The sequence below is a fragment of the Carassius gibelio genome, chromosome A8 (genome assembly GCF_023724105.1).
Source record: "Carassius gibelio isolate Cgi1373 ecotype wild population from Czech Republic chromosome A8, carGib1.2-hapl.c, whole genome shotgun sequence".
NCBI classification, from domain to species: Eukaryota; Metazoa; Chordata; class Actinopteri; order Cypriniformes; family Cyprinidae; genus Carassius; species Carassius gibelio.
In genome coordinates this window covers 10,158,503-10,181,710 of record NC_068378.1, presented here as the reverse complement: position 1 = coordinate 10,181,710, position 23,208 = coordinate 10,158,503, and the positions used below count along the sequence as shown (strand labels likewise).

At 36.9% G+C, this 23,208-nt stretch overlaps 1 protein-coding gene across 1 annotated transcript in view; it reads right to left on the bottom strand.

Annotated features, from left to right (window-relative positions):
• The window catches only part of LOC128018398 (solute carrier family 15 member 4), a 45,386-nt gene extending 23,719 nt beyond the window's left edge, over positions 1-21,667 (bottom strand). Inside the window, exons 1-7 of the mRNA XM_052603874.1 lie at positions 21,481-21,667; positions 20,582-21,204; positions 18,762-19,054; positions 18,177-18,318; positions 15,171-15,248; positions 10,865-11,045; positions 1,904-2,062 (exon numbers count right to left, since the gene is read on the bottom strand). Of these exons, the coding sequence (XP_052459834.1) occupies positions 1,904-2,062; positions 10,865-11,045; positions 15,171-15,248; positions 18,177-18,318; positions 18,762-19,054; positions 20,582-21,154 (1,426 nt within the window). The 5' untranslated portion in view covers positions 21,155-21,204; positions 21,481-21,667. The remainder of the gene's footprint in view (positions 1-1,903; positions 2,063-10,864; positions 11,046-15,170; positions 15,249-18,176; positions 18,319-18,761; positions 19,055-20,581; positions 21,205-21,480) is intronic.
• Positions 21,668-23,208: the final 1,541 nt, after the last annotated feature.

Here is a 23,208-nt window from a genome sequence, read left to right as displayed (position 1 = left end):
CGGTAAATATAAAGCTGATACAGCAAACACAAATAAGACAAGTTCCATCCATAACTGTAACCTGTAAACCTTTAGAAAACGACCAGAATAAGGGAACTGAGCTGGAATACGACAACCTTTAACCACAAGTTTAACAACAACAGCAAATATACAGTGTGGCCAGTGTAGCTTGATTCACTAATTTATGACTATTTTGAACTGGTTCTTTTGAACAAATCAGTTTAAATGACTCACAAATGAATCAGCCTTAAATGGATCACTGAATATTACAGATTGAACATCTGACACAATCACTAAACCACAAAGTCATAAACGACTTGAAAACAAAATAAATAATAATAATAATAATTGATTAATAATAATTGGAACTATATTTCAAAGGTTTGAGGTACTGACTTGAGATAATGGCTTGAGTTTGGAACAAGACTAATGAACTACATATAATAATATTGGTCCCACTTTATATTAGGTGGCCTTAACTACTATGTACTTACATAAAAAAATAAGTACAATGTACTTATTGTGTTCATATTGTATTTTAAAACACTTTTGCTGCTATTGAAGTGGGATAGGGGTAAGGTCAGGGAGAGGGTTGGAGGTATGGGGAAGTTTAAGGGTGGGTTAAGGTGTAAAGTATGGGTCAACAATGTAATTATAAATGTAATTACAAAATTAAATACAGATGTAATTACGTGTCATTTTTTTTAATATAAGTACAATGTAAAAACATGTACACAATAAGTACATTGTACAACATTATTAATTAAAATGTAAGTACATAGTAGTTAAGGCCACTTAATATAAAGTGGGTCCATAATATTTATAATAATTAGCAATTGTGCAGTCCTTCCTCAAAAGTACAAAACCACATTTTTGATGGAATCATTAAGAAACCAGATTTATTAAGTGGGATCCGATTCATTGAAGATAATAACATAGATTGCTGTAATTAATGTAGATCTCAGCAGTGAAGGTGGTAAAAGGAGGTCCACAGTTTTTACTTATAAATACTGTGTTAATGGATTCAGTTTCCTTTCATTTATTTTCTCATTAATCTCAAGCCGACTTGTTTGAGACTTTCTTGATACTTTCTTTGTGTATTTCAGCAGGAGCGAGATGTTTTCTGGTCATTTTAAATGCGCAACTGCAATAATGTATCGCCAAGCCCAGATCGATCGGTCCTGATTGATACAGCCTTGGATTCCTTAGCAAGCAATTTCAGCAACGGCTCAGACAAGAGCTACTACACAAAGGCAAGGCAGAGAGGAGTTTACTGCAGTTTTTAAAAGGACACGCATTGATTAGCATGGTCATTAGGACAGATGAATGATCCTATGAGAAAAAAAAAACTATACAGTACACAGAAGAGACTGAAAGCTTGAAGGACACAGAAAAAAAAACAGTTTTGCTGAAGGTGTTCCTCATCATGACCATTGCCTCTAATTTGTCTTTCCAGGCTCAGTATCACCTCATGAACCACTAAATGTTAAAAGGGCCAGGTCATGGAAAACGTCAATTTTAATACACCAGTGAATTATGTTGACATGCTGCAAAAATGAGGAATTCAGAAATCATACTGACACCACAACCACGAACACATTAAGGTTTGACTGTCCATGTCTATTGTACATATAAACACCTAATCACATTCAGATTTATGTATCAAATGTGAATAGGTTGGTTAATCATAACATGGTCACATAAAGCGGTCTAAAAGGTACAGAGGCAAACATGTTAGTCAATAAATGCAGTGCGATATTTTGGTGCAAGAAACCTTAAAACAAAACAAAAAACGATTAATTAAAAAAAAATGCTACAAGAACATGGTCACTTCTTATGCTCTGTTTGTGAAGTTGAGAGCTTTGCATGTGTGTTTAGCAGTGTTTTGCAAAGGGCCACCTACCTGCAATACTAGCAAATATTTCGCTGACACCGATGAGGATGTACTGAGGCACTTGCCACCAGATCGGTAGATCGGCTGCATAGTATGTAACTCCACCGAGTGACTGCGGGATGGGGCCTTGTGTGCGAACTATATCCAGCCTCTTCGTCTCTAAAATGCCTGAGATGGGCAAGAAAGAGAGTAACAGAATAAAATGATTAATAAATACCTAAACAGTTCATAGTTGCACTAATAACCTTTTAGACCAAAGATAAATGTTACACTATCTTTGTGTCATCTTCAAAGACACCAGTGAAGAATTTCAGGACCTCTGTGTATTTTAATTTGCAATGGATTTTAGCCTATATGTAAAATAGATTACGGGAGATTAATTGCTCCATATTGGAGTATTTTTGTCTTCTTGGTAAATTAACAGAAGTGTTAGTTCTTCCTTGCTTTATTCTAAAATCTGCTGATAGCTCAATGAATGATGCATATTTTATGTTTTCAAATAATTTTGTGCACATCATGTGCTATCAATAAATTGTATAATATTACATTGATACTAAAACTAAATTCCACTTTACAAATGTACAGGTTTGTAACGTCACTTGTAAGCTGGTGCATATTTAATGGTGCATTAAAAAACAAAGAAAGGTAATGTAGGCCAGGTCAGGATAAGCAGTATATACACATATGCGCTAGGATAATGTATGGGCAGCATATACACGCTACTACTACTAAATTTGTGGTCACTAATAATCTTTTTTTTTTTTTTTTTTCAGGCATTAAACTGATAAAAGATTCCTATCACAAATAAATGCTGTTTTTCTGAACTTTCTATTCAGCAAAAATCCTATTAAAATTATACCGATTTCACAGTAAATGAAAAAAGTATCAAGAGTCCATTAATGGATTAAGTGTCAGGTCAAAGCCACTAAAAACATGCTCATACACACAACATTAAACACCAGACTTGGTTTAGCAGGTAATCAGAGTGGAGCAGAGATTGTCAGCCTAGGCTCTCTAAAAGCTTGATCCAATAATAACCATGTTGCGGGCGCCACAGATAACTCCTCATGGGATCCCTCTATCACACTGACATGCACATATTCTCATTCTGAAGGGGTATGACCTTGTATTTCATATGCTTAAAACAGCAGTGTGTGATGAAGAGAATCTACAGCACGCTGCTAACTCAAAGCGTTTCAGTTAACTGTAACTTTTTTTTTCTCTCTTCCCTCTCATCTTTCACCCCCATCCCCACCTCCACCCCTCGCCCAAACACCAGAAGCGATTCGCTCTGATCTGTGGCTGTGGGGTGTCAGATTTAGATTGGAATACAAATGATGCCTGAAATAAAACACTCTTTGGCTAAAAGTGTGACCCGCTGCAGATTACAGACATCACTTCTGCACTTCCGAGCCCCGATTCAAAAAAAAAAAAAGAAAAAAAGCTTGACTTTTATATCTGGGGAAAATTGAACAGAAGTGGAACTGCCCCAAGGCATCGTCTGGTGTGTGGCGGGCGCGTGTGTTTGCAGCTTTGTTGTCGGAGCAGCTTGCCGTGGAAATGGCTGCTTCCTGAATGCAGGACAACAAGTGTGTCCAGGTGTGCGGGCATCATCTGTGCTTGCGGGTACGGTTGGCTTCAGAGCTATGCCACTGCCAGGCACCCATCTGTTTGGAAAATATTGTGTAAATGTTGTGAGGAGGTTCTGGCAGTGGTATTTTAAAACCAACCTAAGCCCTGCTGGGTCCAGCTACTGGGTGGACTCGGATTAAAATTTGATTCAGTACACTCGAGTTAAAAGGTAGAGGCCTCATCTGTAAGCACATAAACATACACACATATGCAAAAAAAAAAAAAAATTACAAAATAAACAAAACAAAACAAAAGACAATAATAAATCTATTTTGGACAATCCAATCTATTCAAAAAAAAAAAAAAAAAAGGAAAAACAGTCTAACCCTATTTTATTATTTCTTAGTAAATATCCTATTAGACTACACCTTAATATCCTATTACTGTACATAATTGAACTGAACAAACATATATGCTCATAACTTTACATGCCCCTTGCAAATAATCACAATGATAGATAGATGCCATTTACACTGAGAAAGCGAAAAGAGCAGTATTTTCTTTGCACTGTGTGTATACAGTGTTACTGTAGATGCTATTTACCCATAGTAGTGCAAGATACTTGGTGATCGAATCTGCAAAAACTTTGAAAACAGCGTTTCTTCAAAAACATCTAATTTAAAACAATATTACATCTTTCAGCAAAATCATGGAGTTTAGATTTCACCATCTACAGTCCACATTATTACAAAAAGGTTCACACTAGATTGAAAGGATTCCACAGAAGAAGAAAAATATATAGTTTAAATAATAATAATATTAATAATAAAGGGAAAAGGCTCTCAATATATGAGCATAATTGTATGTCACATTACAAACAAAACAAATATCTTTGAAGAGATACTTTCTCTTTGTTGTTCCTGCTCCTGAGGTTTCATTCACATCGTTGAGTCACGAAGTCTTTCAAAGATTCCGAAAAAAATATGCAATTATTTATCATTATTTGCTGATAATTCATTTTATACACATCCTTGACTTTTTGAATAAATGCCTGCAATTTACCTTTATGCTGTGTGTGCCCATAGGTGACATTTATGAGTGTGCGTATCTTGATGTACTCTGAAAAGTGAAACCGAGCAAGGCTAAGAAAGAAATAAAAAGAAAGAAAGAGCGAAGGGGCACAGAAAGGAAAGAACTGCGTGATTACTGTATGTTGGGTATTAATGAGGGGCACTAAATGACTCATTTCCCAAGATATCTCATCTATATAATAAGTCCCATTAGTGGGACCCATTATGTCACACACACCCACACTCACCCCTACATTTATGAATATACACACACACCATGTCTAATAGTTCTCCCTAACACACATACACATTTTTGCAGAATCCATTCACACATAGCAAGCATCCTTAAACCGTGCTTATTTCAGGTAGCGGTTTATTAATGAGTCAGTCTGTGTCATTGAGTGGGAGTACAAAGGATGGGATGCACTTTCTCTCTCAAGAAAGAGCACGAGTCCCAAAGGTTCTCATTAGTTTGATCTCTACAACACACACACACACACACAAAGAGTGTGATATGAACGTGATTTGCACATACTGATTCCACAAGAGTGTGCCAACAAGTTTCCCCTCGCTCTTGGCCACATCAAAGCAATGGTTATTATTAGATAACATCTGTATTGTGCACTGAATACTAGACTTCCTGCGTGTTCAGGCTCTGTCATGCAATACCAAGGTATTTTTCTTCTGCATCAATTTAAAACAGTGGTTCTCAGCCATTGAGTGGTGGAGACTGAAAATTGTCAAAAAAAAAAAAAACACATTCTGAAATGTACTTATTAGTTTATTATTACATTCTGCTTGAATGTCAATGGTTTTATGCTATCATTTACACGTCATACTAACTTAAGTGGTTAGTTCACTCAAAAATTAAAATTATTTTAATTCATCTTCAAAACACAAATTAAGATTTTTAATAAAGCCTGACGGTGTATTCACAGCAGAAAAGTCTGCTAGTTCACTTGCTTTGGGCCGGATCAAATACAAAGGTTTTCTTTGTGCATTCTGCCTTCACACTGCCCTTTTTATAAGTGAACCAGAAACTTTAAACAAAACCCCACATGTGCTTAAAGTCAACCATTCATTGGTTTATCCCTTCAACCATAGCACAGTTCATTTGGAAGTGGACCGAGACAACTGTTTGGGTGCTATTAGTCTGAATCAGACAGTCCTTGAACCGTAAGTTGGTATGCTGTTTGTGCACACAACATTGGCAAGAGCATTCTCAAAACTGCAGCCTACAATCTGATTGATTGGCTTTACTCAATTTCCAGAAGTGCTTCAGGGTACACAGGTTTTTATCAGTAAAACAGGAAATGTTGTGTTTACAAGATATCAGGCCGTTAGAATGGGTGCTTCTTAGAAAGACCTAGAAGGAAGATTTGGAAAAGTTTGTTGCATTGAAATTTTCAGCATGTTTACATGCACAAGCGTGTAAAATAAAATAAAATATTGTTTTACAGACCACTTAGTCTCTTTATTTACATCTACAATGTGCACTACACTGAAAAGAGTGGCTACACAAAGCTAGAACATATCAGACATCAGTCATTTTGGTCAACAGGTACCAGTATATTAAAGTAGGAGCAAATCAAGTGAAGTAAACACCTGAAAACTTCAATCATGCAGCAAAGCATTGACGTCAATCTCTCATTATTTTGACAGTTTCGAGTTTTTCTGGACTTTGTGTCCACAGCTTAAAGAATCCCTCATGATGACTACAAACCCACATTTATTCAGTTTGATGGCAGCTGAGACAGATGAGGAATTTAAAAATGTCTAAACTGCTGTCTCCATCACCGTGCAGAGTTTGACAGGGGTTTAAAAGAGTCAGAGAGACTCAAAGACAGACAGGGTGGGAGAGAAAAATATTCACATTTTCCCCACACTCCAGAGTGCGTCTCCCGAAACTCATCTCACTCAAAAAGCGCTTTAGTCTGAAATATGTCAAGGTCTGGACGCAGTGCACACTGTCAAGCTGACTAAGCTGGGTTTAATCCACTGGGCAGAGCTGGAATTGGACTGGGGACTGGCTGGAGTGCTGGGCGCAGTCAAACTGAACAATGAGTTACTGGAGACCTGTCAATGGTGTCTTCTTCTACAACCTCCGAACAGGCATTCCTCGACTCTCTCAATGTGTGACTCAAACTTTTGTGCCTGTGTGGACACAATCTTAAAGTGTTGTCTTAGCAGCGAGGCATAGACTGTGTACAGAACTTCAGACAGATATAAGAGCGAGCCAAAAACACTTGGAAGGAAAGTGCTGAAGTTTTGGAGAGATTGCTGTGCCTAGATATATAGTGAGTCAGATTCAGATTCAGATTCAGATTTATTCAGAAAATGAAAAACAAGCAAATGAAGAGACCCTGCACTTTTTGACTAATATATATATATATATAGATAGATAGATAGATAGATAGATAGATAGATAGATAGATAGATAGATAGATAGATAGATAGATAGATAGATAGATTCATTTTTTAAATAATAGCTTTTAGTCAAAGAAATGCTTCAGAACTGAGAATAATTAGGAAAAATATATATATTAGATTGAGAATTTTCTATGATACCCTTGAACTTTGAAACACTTAATTTAACTTTTTATCTTCTTCATAATAAAAAAATAATACACTGAAAAACAATGGTGTGTGATTTCACTTTTTTTCTTAAAGGGGGGTGGGGGGTGAAGGTTTTTTACACTGTTAAAGAGTTGGATTCCCATGCTAAACATGGACTTAGTTTCAAAAATTAAGTTGTACGTTTGAAGGAGTATTTCTGTTCCAAAAATACTCCTTCCGGTTTGTCACAAGTTTTGGAAAGTTTTTTTCGAGTATGGCTCTGTGTGACGTTAGATGGAGCGGAATTTCCTTATTATGGGTCCTGAGGGCACGTTTGCCGGAAGAGCGCGCGCTCCCGTATAGCAGAGCAGAGCAGAGGCATTCACTGACCAGAGCGATAGAGGACACAAAATGTCACAAAAGAAGTGTGTTTTTGGTTGCCAGGGCAAGACAACCCTGCACAGATCACCAAAAAAAAAAAAAAAACAGCATTAAGGGACCAGTGGATGGAGTTTATTTTTACAGAGCATCAACGGAGTTGTGCAAGTGTTTTTGTTTGTTCCCTGCATTTCGAAGATGCTTGTTTTACAAACAAGGCCCAGTTTGACGCCGGATTTGCACATCGTTTATTTCTTAAGGATGATGCAGTCCCAATGAAAAAGGGTCACGATCGTGTGTTGGAACCGCAGGCGGTGAGTAAAACTGCTTCAAATATCTCTGTGTTGTTAACTTAGCTATCAGCGCGTAAGCACATCAAGTAAACAACATGCGATGTTGTCATCAAACTGCACTTTCCACATGTACAGCTTCAAAAAAAAAAAAAAAAAAAAAGACGACATAAAGTGGAACTTAGTCATTTTCCAAAACCGCTAAGCAAATATATACAGTTTCAGTACATACCACATAGCATACCGCCTTTGCTGATGCTGCTCTTGTTAAACTTCAGCCTCTGGATCTGATTCTGGATCATAAATATACGCTGAATCTGACTGTTAGCCATAGTTTGTTTTGGATGATGTTTTTTTCTTCACGGTAATGTCACAGCTTCCAGACGCCCTCAACGCAAAAGCCTACTGGTGCTCGTGATTCTTTAGATCTGCCCACATGTCACGCCTCCAGCCACTCGTGTTTTTCCGGGAAAAATCGGTACAGACTATCTTTCTCTTATGAATATAATAAAACTAAAGACTTTTTGGAGTTATGAAGGGTGCAGTACTACTCTATAGGTACTCAAGATTAACAGGATATTGAGTGAAAATTAGCATTTCAAATGTTAATTCTTAATCCATTTTAACCAGATAAAGTTGCAACAACAATAGATCAGAGAAATAACTTATGCATAAATTCCTAAAGCATAAAAACACATGAAAATGGTCAACAAATAAGACGTAGTGACAATTACCTCTACAGGCCTGACATTTTCACATTTAATCTGAACCAAATTTATTGTTGAGTCATGAAGATGCCTAATTCTGGCCAAAATCCTAAGCATATCTATTCTAAATGGCCAGAAAAAATGCAATCAAGTTGATAGAACACTAGGTTTTGAGATACATTTCTAGTTTGGGGGGACTTGGAAGAAACAAGAAGTGAGAGGACAGTCAAAGTTCCTCTGCAAATCTGTGTTAAAAGGGAGGGTGAGAAAAATGAAAATGACAAAAGCGCTGATTCAGGTTGGTATTTTCCAGGACAGTAGGCTGTATGAATATTAACTGTCAAAACAAGCAGGAATATCGATCCACCTTTTGCAGGGTTCAAAAGAGCCAGCTCAAGGTTGGAGAGGAATGACAGAATTCTCAGAAGAGATCATTGGTCTGTGTGAATGTGTCATGAGCGTGTGGGTGTTTGTCGGTGAGTCATTCTACATCGAATCTCTGCCATATTGGAGTCACTGTACCTTATCTGATGAATGGAAAAGTCGTAACCTCTCTGAGATGAACTCATTTCTCAGAATAAGGTGAACAGTACTAAAAAAACACAATTCGACAATTGTGTGTGGATATATATATTGATATCTCACAAAACTCATAAAATTGGATCAGCATTTTGCTGTCACTGTGTTTATCAGCTCGATCTGTGACGTGGGTAGTCTTGATGTGTCGGACCAGGGACTACTTGTTTGGACAATTTATTTTCCACATTGATTCTGTTTGGACTGGACACATGATGATGATGGATCCATACACCAATCTGGACTATGTTGACTGATGCCTTACTGTCATGTTTTGCCGTAGCATGTACAATGCTGTGATCAAAAATGCAGTGTTTGGTGCACATCAAATAAACTGTAACTGGGCACATGTCCAGAAAAAAGTTCCACTTTTGATTTATCTGTACATAAAATATCTTGGAGGATCATCCAGGTGCATCTTAAGGGCAATTACTTTTCCCATGCCACTGACATTGAACACCAAAAAAAGATGCACCAAACTTGTGTCTCCATTTTACCACCAGACCATCTAAATACTACCACACTAAAATCTGACCCCAGATTTGAAATGTTACAAATGTGCTCAGAATCAAATTCATCAGATGTTTTTGCAGGACTGTATATTGTCTGTGCTGCCAACATTACCAATACTACCATTAAAATTTCACTTAGGGTCAACTAAGGTTTCCTTTTTTCTTTCGGTTTTTAATATTTTTATTAAGAAAAGACAAATTATTAAATTTGTCAAAAGTAAATCACAAACAATGGTACAAAATATTTATACTTCCAAATAATGCCGCTCTTTTGAAATTTCCATTCATCAAGAATTCTGAAGAATTTCTCACAGTTTTCACACAAATATTAAGCAGTGCAACTGTTTCTAACATTGATATAGCACAAATTGTCAATACAAAACATTTTTCAAGTCCACTGATATTAATCTACTCTCCTGTCTGGTTTGTTTGTCAGACAAAATGTCTTGTCAAATGTCATGTTTATGATTAGTCAATCAAACTCCCAGTGAAGGGTGAATTAAAATAATGTACAAGTCAGTGCACATTATTTTAATTATTACTGCAATCTAATTATACTGTTAAAAAATCTAAATAAAATGAGTTCTGAATGTGAATGTACATTCATAAATGAATAAACACTATTAATAATAATAATAAATAAGAATACCAGTCAATCTTTAGTAACATTGAAGGAACATTCTTAAGATGCAATACTAGACAAAATTGAAGGGAACAGGGATTGACCTCACAAATTCATTCACTCATGTAGTCTCAATGTTACACATTTGTGTCCGTTTCATTCAGAGATTGTCATATTTATGATGCTGCAGTGGACTGAATCATGAAGTGTATCATATCATGAAATAGTTGGCTATACCCAGCGCAAGAGTTAAGAATATATGATGTGTAATTTAGGTCTCAGTGTTTTGTATCATGTGTGTGTTACAGAATGTCACATATAACAGAACACACAGCAAATGAACCATATGAAATCTGAAATGAAAGTTCACTACCGTGAAGGGCCTTCTGTCGCAAAAATGGACACATATATTTAAAATGAGTATGCAAATGTCTGCTATCACACTCAAACACTCCCACATTTTCTTACATGAGTCTCAGTTTGTGAATATGTATAAAGAAGCTTGATACATCCACCTCACAAACCGGCACACACACACACACACACACACACACACACACACACACACTGTTTGTATGGCAAGAGTACAAGCTAAAGAAAAAAAAGCATAGGTTCACAGAAATCTTTGTTGTGTGTATTGATAATGCACAAAAAATGTGTCATTTAGTGTATGCGTTGTTGACTCACCGGCTGCCACCGCCGAACACATGACAAAGAACATGCCCACAGCGATTCGCTTCAGAGGGGAGGGCAGCAGGCCTTTGCGTTTGAGGATGGGGTCCACCACTTTATCCTTGAGGGGGATCAACATGAGGATCAGCACGGCGTCAAACATGGTCAGCCAAGCTGGCGTGAAGCGAAATGTATTCTGGGAACAACAGGGGAACAGAATGACTCATGTTTACAAAACACTAGAGGAGGAACAAACAGGAAGAAGGGTATGTGCAGGTCACTCATAACACTCAGGTGCTTCATTCTTCTCTATTTATCCTCCGTTGAGAAAGTAAGTACATACAAGTCTAAATGTGAATTCTGGGAGAGCATTTGGGAAAGAGAGATAGAAGGAAAGTGAATCATTCAAGCAACCTTAGCACCCTCATGTGGTCAATGCTGATCAATGGCTGTAAAACTCATCCAGTAAGGGAGAGCGACAGGTCTCTTAATAGCCCATAAAATCATTAATCACTTGTCAAGTACTTTAATATAACAGCATAGCATGCGTAAGAGCACCTGTTTCATAATCAGTGGCTGATTGCTCCACTCACATGCTGCTGATGTGTGATGGAAAAAAAAAATTAGATAACCTCAGGTAGGACTTTTTGGAATTAATGACCGATTTTGAAATTTAGGATCATTTTGACAAAGAAAAAAGCATGTGCGTTAATAAATAACTTTTTTTCTGAAGAAAAACAAAATGAGTAGGGTAAGTGGTGTTCAGAGTCTTTTTAGGCACATTGCTGTGTGGTTGCTAAAGGTCTCACAGAGTATTGTGCCATTTTATGTGAAATTCCAATTCAAAGAGAGAATATCAATACATGACTTCACAGGAAGAGGAGAGGGAAATTACCCAGCAGCCATTGCACATCAACTGAGTATTTAAAGAAGTTTGATTAAAATGAAGTAGTGAAACAGTTGAATTAGTCCCAGCTGTTGTGTCTATGTGGTTATTTGTGGATATAAAGTGTGTGAAGTGGAACAGTAACAATGCAACATGCATCATGATTATGGTTAAACAAGATAAATGATACATCTAATATAACTACATTACGTTTATTTCCGTATTAAACATCAGATGATAATCACTCAGTTTAGCTTTAAAATAAGACATTTATATTCATTAAACCAATAAATCATTCACGTTAATTTAAATGCACCTATTTGCATTGTACACGTATATAAAATTAACATATTTACATTATTTACAGTATGACATCATAGCTCAAACTCCTCTACACAACTTAAGTTTCATGTATGTTTGATGACTTTGTAGGGTGTTCCAAATGAACACATTTTGTCAAGTGAAGTGAACTTGTAAGTGAAGTGAAGTGAACTGGGTGTAGAGAGCAGTGAACACTGTGTTTGGACCCTGTCGATCGGAACACAGCTCAGGCTGTTGCTGTGGTGTTCTGGGTGGATGCCAGGGGGATGCTATGAAGTTGCTAAAGCTTTCTGAGCGTTCTTGCTCACTGGCCCAAGTCAAAAATCCCACACACAAGTTTCTATGATATTCTAGTCTTCAGAAATGAGTTCTTCTTATTATTTTTCTTTCTTGAACATTGGGTCTGATCACTTACAAAGCAGTGTGTATATAAAGCAAATAGCAGATACAACAAAAATGTGTGATCAAATCCACCAATGCAGGAAAGAACTATTTTAACTCTGATTATCAGTAGTTCACTTTGGCCGCTACAGGAAACCATCTGTCATCATTTCCTGCACAGACAGGGTCTGATGATCTGACTGAGCAGATCTGGGTAGATTCAGCTGTATCCACGTAACAAAAGTTAAAAACAGCCCAATCCATTCTTGTCTTGATCTGATTGGTTGTAATTAACTCAAGCACCCTGTACAATATTTCGCCATCTGTATGTTTTAATTGACGTTAATCAAATAACATCAGACAAATGCAACACCAGAGGACTAGACACCCGGAGCACTAAGAGAGGTTTATTCTGCATCCATGCCTGCAGGTGTGCATGGGCGTTTCACACACACATTTACACCTCCAGTAGAGTATTAGTCGGTTAAGTGAAGAGCGTGTCTCAGTCCGCATGTTTGAATTTAATTCTACAGCTTCAGTCAGTCCCAAATCTACTGGTGCTTTGAACACTTTTAATTCTCCATCTTACTCCCTCATTACATTTACATTTCTTTGGCTAAGCACTGGTAATTTACATATGCCCCTCAGAGAGCTCTGTCTCCCCTTCATCGCCGTGCACTTTTAAATACTTTTTTCTCCATTTGAAATTGCCAGTTTGCATCCTTCTATAATCATATCATTTTCATCCACATTACCACTGGTGTCTGTTTCTCTCTATGGATATCTCCTAATTAAGAGCTCACAGTTTGGCCTCATTAAGACTTCACACTGGATTCCCTTTAGGCTGTGCTGTCCACCGAGACAAATCTACAGCAGCACATGTTCATTTAGAAGGGGAAGCCCTTGTGTGTGGGAGAACTAGTGACAGATGGGGATTTGCACATTTGAGCATGCACTCCAGAGAAACACCATTATACCCAGAATGTCAAATGAGTTGATTTCTATTGAATCAGGAAAGCTGGGGAAGGACCTTTTTGAGTCATCAATCAGGCCATTTTTTAAGGTGGTTAACAGTCCCCTTTAAATTTCATATGAAAATGGTGGCAGACTTCGATCGGCTCCTCCCTGTCTTTCAGTGCCTTCTTCAATCCAGACCACAGCAGTGTAGAGCGAGAAACAGAGGACAAGGTGTGTGTTTATCGATAGATTGTTATAATATCATATGTGCAGTTCTTTGTCATGACTACAGTTTACAAAATATCATGGGGAAGCAATTGGTTCCACATCTATCTATCACCACAGCGGTTTCCTCCAGCGAAAGTGAAGCACATATGAATGCATGCTTTATAAAACTATGTTGCAATTTTCATTTGAATATATATATATATATATATATATATATATATATATATATATATATATATATATATATATATATATATATATATATATATATATATATAACTTGAAGATGCAGATTTTTTTCATCACAAAAATGTAAAATTAAAATTACAATTAAATTAAATTAAATTAAATGTATGCATTTAGCAGACACATCATTAAATTAAGCAAACTTTCACGTCATGTCATATTTTTAAATGTTAGTAGAAAATGGCACGACCACTATGAAAGTACTCTGGAAAATGATATTTAAATAGCATGAGGTGCTTTACAACTGTCTCTACAATATGACCATGCGGTCACACTCTGGAGCGATGTGTTATTTAACACAGCCAATAACGTCTCTTTCACTTCCCCATTATCATTTTGCACTTCCTCTGTCCTTACCATGTGACTTTGAATCTAATTCTGAAAAAAATATTTTCAGACAGCCATGAAATGGCATGTACACACACAAAAAAAAGTTGCTCATCCAGTTACATTCGTGTCTATGCATTTCCATGGTCATAAAGCAACATGTGACTTTATTGTCATTGCTGATCAGACAGCCCCGGAGTTGTGATTTTGGATTAGTCACCGTGAAACCGTCGTGAGAGGGTTTAATTCAAGGCGAAGGTTCTGACACACTTACCTAGTAAAGTGTATATATGTACATGCACACTTGCACAAAAACAAATAAACAGCAAGTTCAGATGAGAAAGCAGGTGCTGGATGCTAATCTGTGATTAGTGAAGGTCACAGTTTTGAAGTTAATACCCCAATTTTCAAAGGATTTCTGTAGCTCATGCGTGCCAGCGTCTCCAGAGAGTATCCTAAACAGCCTCTACTCTACAGCAAGACAAACATCACAAGCACCTTGCATCACCCCAGGCATGCTGTTTGCTCTCAAATTAAACCTGAGAATACAAGTCATTTAAACACATCGTTTTTACACTGTTGAATTTAGTGATCACTTATAATATTACTCATGGTTTGTTGTACCAAAATATTCCAAATTAAAGTGTCTTGTTATCCCTTACAGTTAATAAGACTGTTTATGCTTAAAAAAAATAAAAAAATTAATGAAAATCCATTTTAAAAAGACATGTTTAATTTATGGGAACATGTATCATTAATGGAAACATCTGTGACATTGAAACGGTTGTTTTCTAATAGCATGGCAGAATGAGAAATATGGGAAAACTGATGAGGAAAGTGACCAGAACATGGGTAAAAAAGGAGGCCAACTGCTTTAATTATTGAACTCTTCATTAACAAAGCAATTATAGTTTTCTTTCAGGCCAATTTGGAAGTGATCTGACATTATTGGCTCTGAAATAATGGTTTTCTTACCGGGTGGGAGTCTGTGGAGTTGGGAACGGCTCCAGGAATTGTCAGATGGAGACTCTGGAGATAATATGTGGTCTGCATCTGCAAGTGAAGACAACAGCACACATAAACAAGAAGGAAGCACTCACATCTCATTTAGCGGTACTAACCAGCCTACTATGATGCATTCTCCACTTATAGAGACTCTGTTGCAGAATATCGCTATTGATTAAAACTTGAAATACGGCAGAGGAAGAAAATAGCAAGTGGAAATATTTAAGCCAGTAAAAGCAGTTTGGTACTTCATGAGAACATTCTTCAATATCTATTCATGCAAAAAGCCATTAGGCATTTTCCTTTTAAGTTAGAGACATTGTCCTTTACTCAAACCTTAATTTAAGCCCCTGAGGAATAACAATGCCGAATGACCTTTCTAACAGTTGGCAAGCATCTCAGCAGACAAAACATATGGGATGACAGGGAATCAAAAGATGACCTTTCGCTGTAATTGGAGGAAGAATCTTGTTTTTCACGTGAGATGGACTATACTATGTTCCTTATCCCAACAGACCCACAGCAATTTACCATTACTACAAATGCTGCATTCACCACAGGAAATTACTCAATGAATCCTTAGAGTGGAGAAATTTACAGTGCATATATATTTTTTTTTAATAACTTCAGAAATCAGTCTAGAAAACAAATGCGTGACCAGACATCCTGATAAAATTGGGACAGTGTTGATTTAATGAGCCATGTCCCGCAACTAGGGGTGGAATGGTTCAGCTTTTTCATGGTTCGGTTTATTTCACGGTTTTAGAGTCACGGTCTCAGTATAGTTTGGTATGTGCTATGTTTATGGAAAAATTACACTTTCAAATAAAAACATTATAAATATTTTATCATGTATCATTAACAAATATTCTATCTAACTACAAGCAACAGCATAAATTAATGCAATAGTGTAGAGATAAAAATAAAATAAACAGTGATTTTCAGTTTTAGATAAATTTAAGATTATTCTTTAATTTGCTTAAAATCTGTACGTGTTCTGAGGTGCAGGTTTGCGCACTTCAGATGAGCGCACGCACAAATCTTCACAAAGCTTAATTGAGTTTAGTTTAAACACACATACTGTATTAACAGGGATGGGCAGTATTTCAAATACATGTATTTGAAATAAAACATACTATTTTGTATTTAAATACCTTTGAAAAAATGCATTTAAACATTTAATCCAAATATGTTTTTAATTTTAGAAAAAAAAACACTACTTATTAGACTGCTGATTTTCTTCATGGATGGGCAGTATTTGAAATACTATTTTGTATTTAAATACATTCGGAAAAAGTCAAATGAATTTTTGATTTAAATATATAACTTAACATTTTTTTTTTTTTTATATACTTGTTGATACAGGAAATCAGCAGTCTAACAAAGAGGTTGATAGGCAAAAAGTATTTTATTTATTTTGAAACTACAGAAATATTAAGATTAAATCGTATTTTGTATTTGAAATACATGTATTTGAAATACTGCCCATCCCTGCATATTAACGTGTGCTGTTCAGGTCTCACCTGTGCACGCGCTATCACCACCCGGGTGATGATGAAATACACGATTGCTCATATTCCAGCATACGACATTCACATTAAACAAGACTGAATGGTTTGTCCGTGGTTTTTTTCTCTCATCGCTGTTGTTGTAATGTCTGGAAAGCCAGAATGTGAATCCATCACCAGAAACATATATTAGCTGAACCTATATCAAACCATATTACAGATGCTTTGTCAGATTTAAGTTGAACCGCAGTCCCAGCGCCTTCGGAACTGTATGTGGAGAACCGTACGGTTCGATTTTTTCTTTTTTGGGGGAACCTTCCCAACCCAACGTTACAGTTGATAATCAATCTTGATAATCAATCAATGTCCTCTTTCTATAATGAGCAACCAGAAGCATATGAAGTTCTCTGACCCATTAATACAACATTAAGCATTAAAAAAAACATCACTTTAGAATATTCAGCAGATTGAAAACATTTCCATATTATAATTGTGCAAATGGCGGAACATGGAAATGACTTGCTTTCAACAAGTAATTTAAAATAACAGCTCATAAAAACAAACCTACTGTACCCAACTTCTGCCAAACCATTGCCAACTTTAAACACACATTTTCTTGGCATTGCATTTCAATACATTTTTGAATGTCAGGTTTGATTCCTGTGATGTGTCCAAACATTAGATCCATTACATCCACTTTCACACAAACAGTTTCTTTATTTTTCTTGTTTAACTGTTATTTATCAAAGCACTTATTTAAACATTTTAATGTCCATTAGATCAGACAAGCATCTTCTTATAATCTAAATGAGTTCTGTGCTTGAATAAAGGTCAGAAAAGGTGGTTGTTAACTGGAAAAATGAGAGAGGCAGAAATCGGAAATATTTAAACATGGAAATGTTGACAAACTGTATTTAAAGATCTGCAAAACACTTTATGAGTGGTTTGACACACAACTTCTGTTTTTCTGTGGTAAGGTGACATAAATTCAGCTGTTACAGGCCCCATGCCAGCTGTTGAAGGAACGCTGCTTTAGTAGTAGAGATATCCCAGTCTTTATTGCTTGTCCTTTCTGCATTACCTTGAGCAAGGCACATATAAAGTTCTTCAAGGAAGCACCTGTCTGCTCAAGGGCTTTAAACCCACCCAATCCCATAAAGGCTCCAAATGGCACAAACCCTTAATATGTCAAAGACAAAATTTTTGATTATAAACATCCATCACTTGTATTTGACATACCAACGACACCATTCATTACCACCATGCCTCTCCTTCTGTATGAGACACCTTGAGACTTCAAGCTAATAAAATACCTATGCAATTTCCTATTCATCCTCTGTCACAACTACAGTAAATTAAGGTTAAAAATACACTGCCTGTACATTCCCCCTACATTTTAAGGACCTATAACTGACACAACAGATCTGAAAGACGTAGCACTTGAGACACCCACTCATAAAAACCTTACCTGGAAATAGACAGTCCAGTACGGAATGAGGGCCAGGAAAACAGGAAGTATTTTAACCAACGATTTCACTTCCTCCACCTTCTCCTCTGAAAATCGCCCACCGTATGTCACCTTTGCACTATCCAGTAGAGATGGCTTTGGCCTTGTGAGGGAAACAAGGATTTTAACAAGCATTCATTAAAACATCGCTGAAATATCTGAGCACATCTGTGTTTGAGAAACAAAGTAAAAAAGATAAAGAAAGAATAGACCACGGATTTGGCCAACTTAAAAAATAACAATGTGGCATGTTTTCATGAAGCCCCTGTTCTTTGATCTAGAGAGAGGGCTCGGCACTTGACAGTAACTTTTGCTGCAGAGACACGATGAATAGCTCCATCACATATGAGACAGACAAGAGAGGTGGATCAAAGAGGGATAACGTTACAGACTAATGGAGTCATCTGAATCTGGTGTGGAGGTTCCCACGAAAGAACTGCATAAATTTACAATCTAACACACTAAAAACATTTCACACAGTTGAGACTGTGTAAAAACTAAGAGTCACATTTAGATGTAAGACAGTAAAGTAAAGGTAGCACTCACCTGAGCAGACTTGGTTCTTTTGGCCCGCGTCCACAGAGGGCCGAGGACAGGATCCGGAACATGTCACTGAAGGCACTGCCGTCTGCAGGTTTGGTTATAAATACTGTTCTGCCCAGGCTAAAGACGATGAGGGACACCCCGAGGCAGACAGCAGGGATGATGTAGCCTATAAAAAAGCTAACGTTCTGCTGAATATAAGCTACTCCACCCAGCGAGAAGATTGCTCCAAGATTAATGCACCAGTAGAACCAGTTAAAGAACCGCCGCGTTGCCTCCGGACCTCGATCCTTCACCTGTAAGGACATACATCATAAATACACATGTGTGTCCTTTATGATTATCCATTAATTTTATTAACTTGTTTTATTATTGACTGAAAATTATCCTAATATTAATAGTCAAATCACTTTTAATACCATAATAACCGATCCTATAATTGATTCATTATCAAACAAAAACATAACACATCAACATTCAATACCCACATTCTTCATTTAATTCAAGTACTGATTTACAATTTACTAGATGCATTTACAAACTTGTGTGAAGTTTTTTTTTTCTCAAGTGTGTGCACATTCTTTCTAAAGAGATGTCTGCTCTCATAAAGCTAAAAAAACAGATATAGATCCTCAACAGTTTTGGGAAAAGTGCCAATATATTGTCACTTGTAAGCCAATATTCAGTTCAATGCCCCGTCTCTTCTATGTTTAAATGAGATCTACACCCCATAATACTACCCAGATGGTACATCCAGCAGTTAATTTCTTTATTGAATCTAAAAAACACATGACGATCTTATGACAAGGCAGCAAGTCAACAGACATCAACACTGGCCTAATCCAAGTCATCCACATTTAAAGACTTGTACTGAAAAATAAGCCGTGGGTTTTTATTTTCTTCCAAATATATGTCAAATAATCCAGTAGACAAGGTAACTTGGAAAAAAATCTGTCAAACATTTAGATAAACCAACAAAGACAGATTTCAGTTTTACTTCCTAAGTTGTCAGTTTTATTTAGCGTGTTATGTCTAGCTCAAAAGGATGGAGGATGGTCATTCAGCAAATACTTCCCTTATAGTTCACTTATGACAGGGATATTCCCCACTGTACTGGACTACTGTACAGTTTCATGTCACTGAGAGGTCATGGTGAAAGTGAAATGAGTGCTAAAACATGACGGAACTGAAAGGATTCTTTATTGTTTTGCACATTGTAAGAAATGTTTGGTTGTACTTGTTGTGGATCAATCTACATTACATCACTGAATTTCTTCAGGATTTAATTCTCCTCAATAATACAACATATTAAGTTTGCAGATATCACTTTAGCTCAAAAAAAAAACAGTTTTTCAAATCTGAAAAACAGACCTTGGTAGTGACCATAGAAGCCATTTCAACAAAAAGCTTTGGAATTTTGATCTTGTGACACAAGTCATTTTGCAGCCCACAAGGCTAAATCAGACTCAAAGTACCTCAGAAATGTGTGGTATGCTCCTTGTCATTTAATAAGTGAAGCGAAAGTGCCCAGAAGTGTGTCTGAATTTAGGGAAGTCTGACAAAATGACAATGGCCAAGGGAACCACAAATATCCCAGAAATTTCAAAAGCTGTTATATGTTTTAAATTATAAAGACCACATTTATACTGCAAAGAAAAACAAATATGAGTAAAGTATTATTTATAAGTTAATTAGTTTAATTTTTACAATTATTTTCTTTAATTGATTTATTTTTTCACTGTTTTATCTAAACTTTTCCACGGACCCCAAGCACTCCCTTCCTGTCACTTCCCCAGACCCCATTTTGAAATCCCCTGCATTACCTGATCTGCCCCGAATGGAGTGATGTTTGATTTGACAGCTCCCACCCCAACAGCCACCAGCACCAGACCACTGTAGATCGCAGGTCCACAGTAGGACGGCCGATTCATGCAGGTCACATTTGCAGGCACAGTCCCGTTTTCAGAGAAACACTCTGCTGACTGCACTGGGAATGCCATCTCTTCTCCACACAGAGAAGCCCTGGTGCTGTCGTTGGCTACAAATGGGAAAAGCAGCATCCCAATCAGGTACAAAACTAAACTCAATGCTATGGTTGCAAACTTGCCAAGGAATGCATCTGCCAGCCAGCCACCGAAAGGCGATATCAAATAAGTGACTCCCATGAAGATCAAGGGGGCCTGGCTGGCCGAAGTGCCCTCCCAATAGAAGGGGCTGCTGTTGAGGAAGAGCACCAGGTTCGAGGTGATGCCATAGAAGGCCATCCGCTCTAGAGACTCTGCCAGCAGTATGGCAGCACATGCCAGTCTCCTGCCATTGAACACCGACTCTGATCTGGTCGGAGCCACAGAGTTGTCCAAAAGAGGAGTGCTCTCGTTTACATCCCTGCCAGCCATGGCCTGATATGCTGTTTCTCAAGAGGCGGTCAGCTGACCAAAATCCAAACCTAGAACAACAACAAAACCACTGTTATTATATTAAAAGCATGTGATACCAAAAAAAAATAAAAATAAAACACAAATCATGCAGTGATGGGAATTCAGGAAATAAATCACAACAGAGTGCAACATTCTAATTTATAATGTCTCACGTGTTGTTTAAACTTACCGAGTTATTTGTATATCTCAATCAGTCACAAAACAATAAGAAAGGCTGCAGTCAGCAACTTATATTTTACTCAGTAAACAGGCTAACATCAACATGCAAAGATGAGTAAACATACCGTTCTTGTACACTTAGCACTGCTCCACATTCAGCCCGCAACGTGTTCACCAATGTCCACGGGATACATGTTATTAATTATATTAACTTAAGTTACTAAAGGTCTGACTGCATGAAGTTTAGCTGTGGTCTCCGAGGGTAAACAGCCAGTCACAATACTACCGCGTGACACCCGCTTCACTCACAGGCGTCCACGTGACGCGCCCACAGCGCACTCACCAGATCTGAGTCTCATCTGGATGAGCTTATCCAGCGCCAGAGAGGGGCGTTAGGCTGAGGCTCATCGGTGTGTATACAAAGCGAGTTAAAAATGGCATGAAAGCCAAAGGCCACTACTGATTGGATAAAGAGGTAAAATAAAGGGTTTATTTTATAGGCTAGTAATCTTGAAGCCAATCAATTCTGCAACGAAACTTCCTGTGTGATGCTTTGCCTGTCAGGTACATTTAATTATATACAGCTAGGTTATGGTTAATCCACTGACCTATAATAGAGAATATATAGATCAGTGGTTACTCACACCCTTTTTACGATATGTTTTTTTTTTTTTCTATTAAATTTAGAACTCGTTTATTTAGGCATCGGGCTTCTCAATCTGCGTCTTATCCCTGGATGTTTTAGACATAGTGAATTACATTATATACAAATACAGTCCTATTAGGTCACAGCTGGGCATTGTCAACATTTATTATGAATCATTATGAATATAATTTAAATAGATTGGTAATAAATTAAATTTTTATTAGCCATTTATTACAATGTTTTGTTGATAGATTCACACTTTCTATGATTTGCAGGCTTCTGTTTAAAAAATTATACATATATACATACAGTATATATTGTGCATACACCTCTTAGAAACATATGCTTATATTGACATCTCTAGTATTATGTTGTTGTTGTTTTCTATTATGTTAAGAACTAATTTATTCAGGTATTCATATTTTGTACTATCTATAATTCATCCATGACACAAAATCTTCAGTGTAGAATGAGCCATATGATTTGATAAACTAAACTAATTAATAATAATGACTTAACAAAAGTAAACAGCTTAATTACTGTATTTGATATGTGTGTGCGTGTGCTTGTGTGTGTGTGTGTGTGTGTGTGTGTGTGTGTGTGTGTGTGTGTGCATACACCTCTTAGGAAAAAATTTGTTATTATTTTTTCAGGTTCATTATATATTCTGAAAAAAGAAATTAATAAATATAATTGTATTACAAATTAACAGTTTGTCATCAACACTAATTATTCACACAAGTAGTTAACTTGTGAACTGACTCAAAAATGAATTTGATCAAAAGTAAAAAGTGTTTGAGTGTCAGTCATGTAGACCGACAGATCACACAGATCTTCTAGAGCTGCTCGACTTCATATAACTGACAGATTTTTAACAACCAAGAGGTGAATAAAACTTTCACAACTTGAACCTTTTTTTCCTCATTCAGACTTTAGTGGTGAAATAATCTGTGTTTGTGTGTGTCCAGGAGGTTGCTGCTCTGACATGACCACAGCAGCATGAGGTTATCAGAGTCATGACACAAAAGAAGTGTGCTTCATCCATCTGCTGGCAGGCGAGCTCTCATTGTTCATTAGTGTGGTATGGCACAATGTCTTAAAATTTTATTATTTTTCTAACATTTAATCTTAGATCACATTATTAGATTACCTTTTGGCTTTATGAACACATACAAATGACAGCTTAATTATTTTTCTTTTTAGCTTT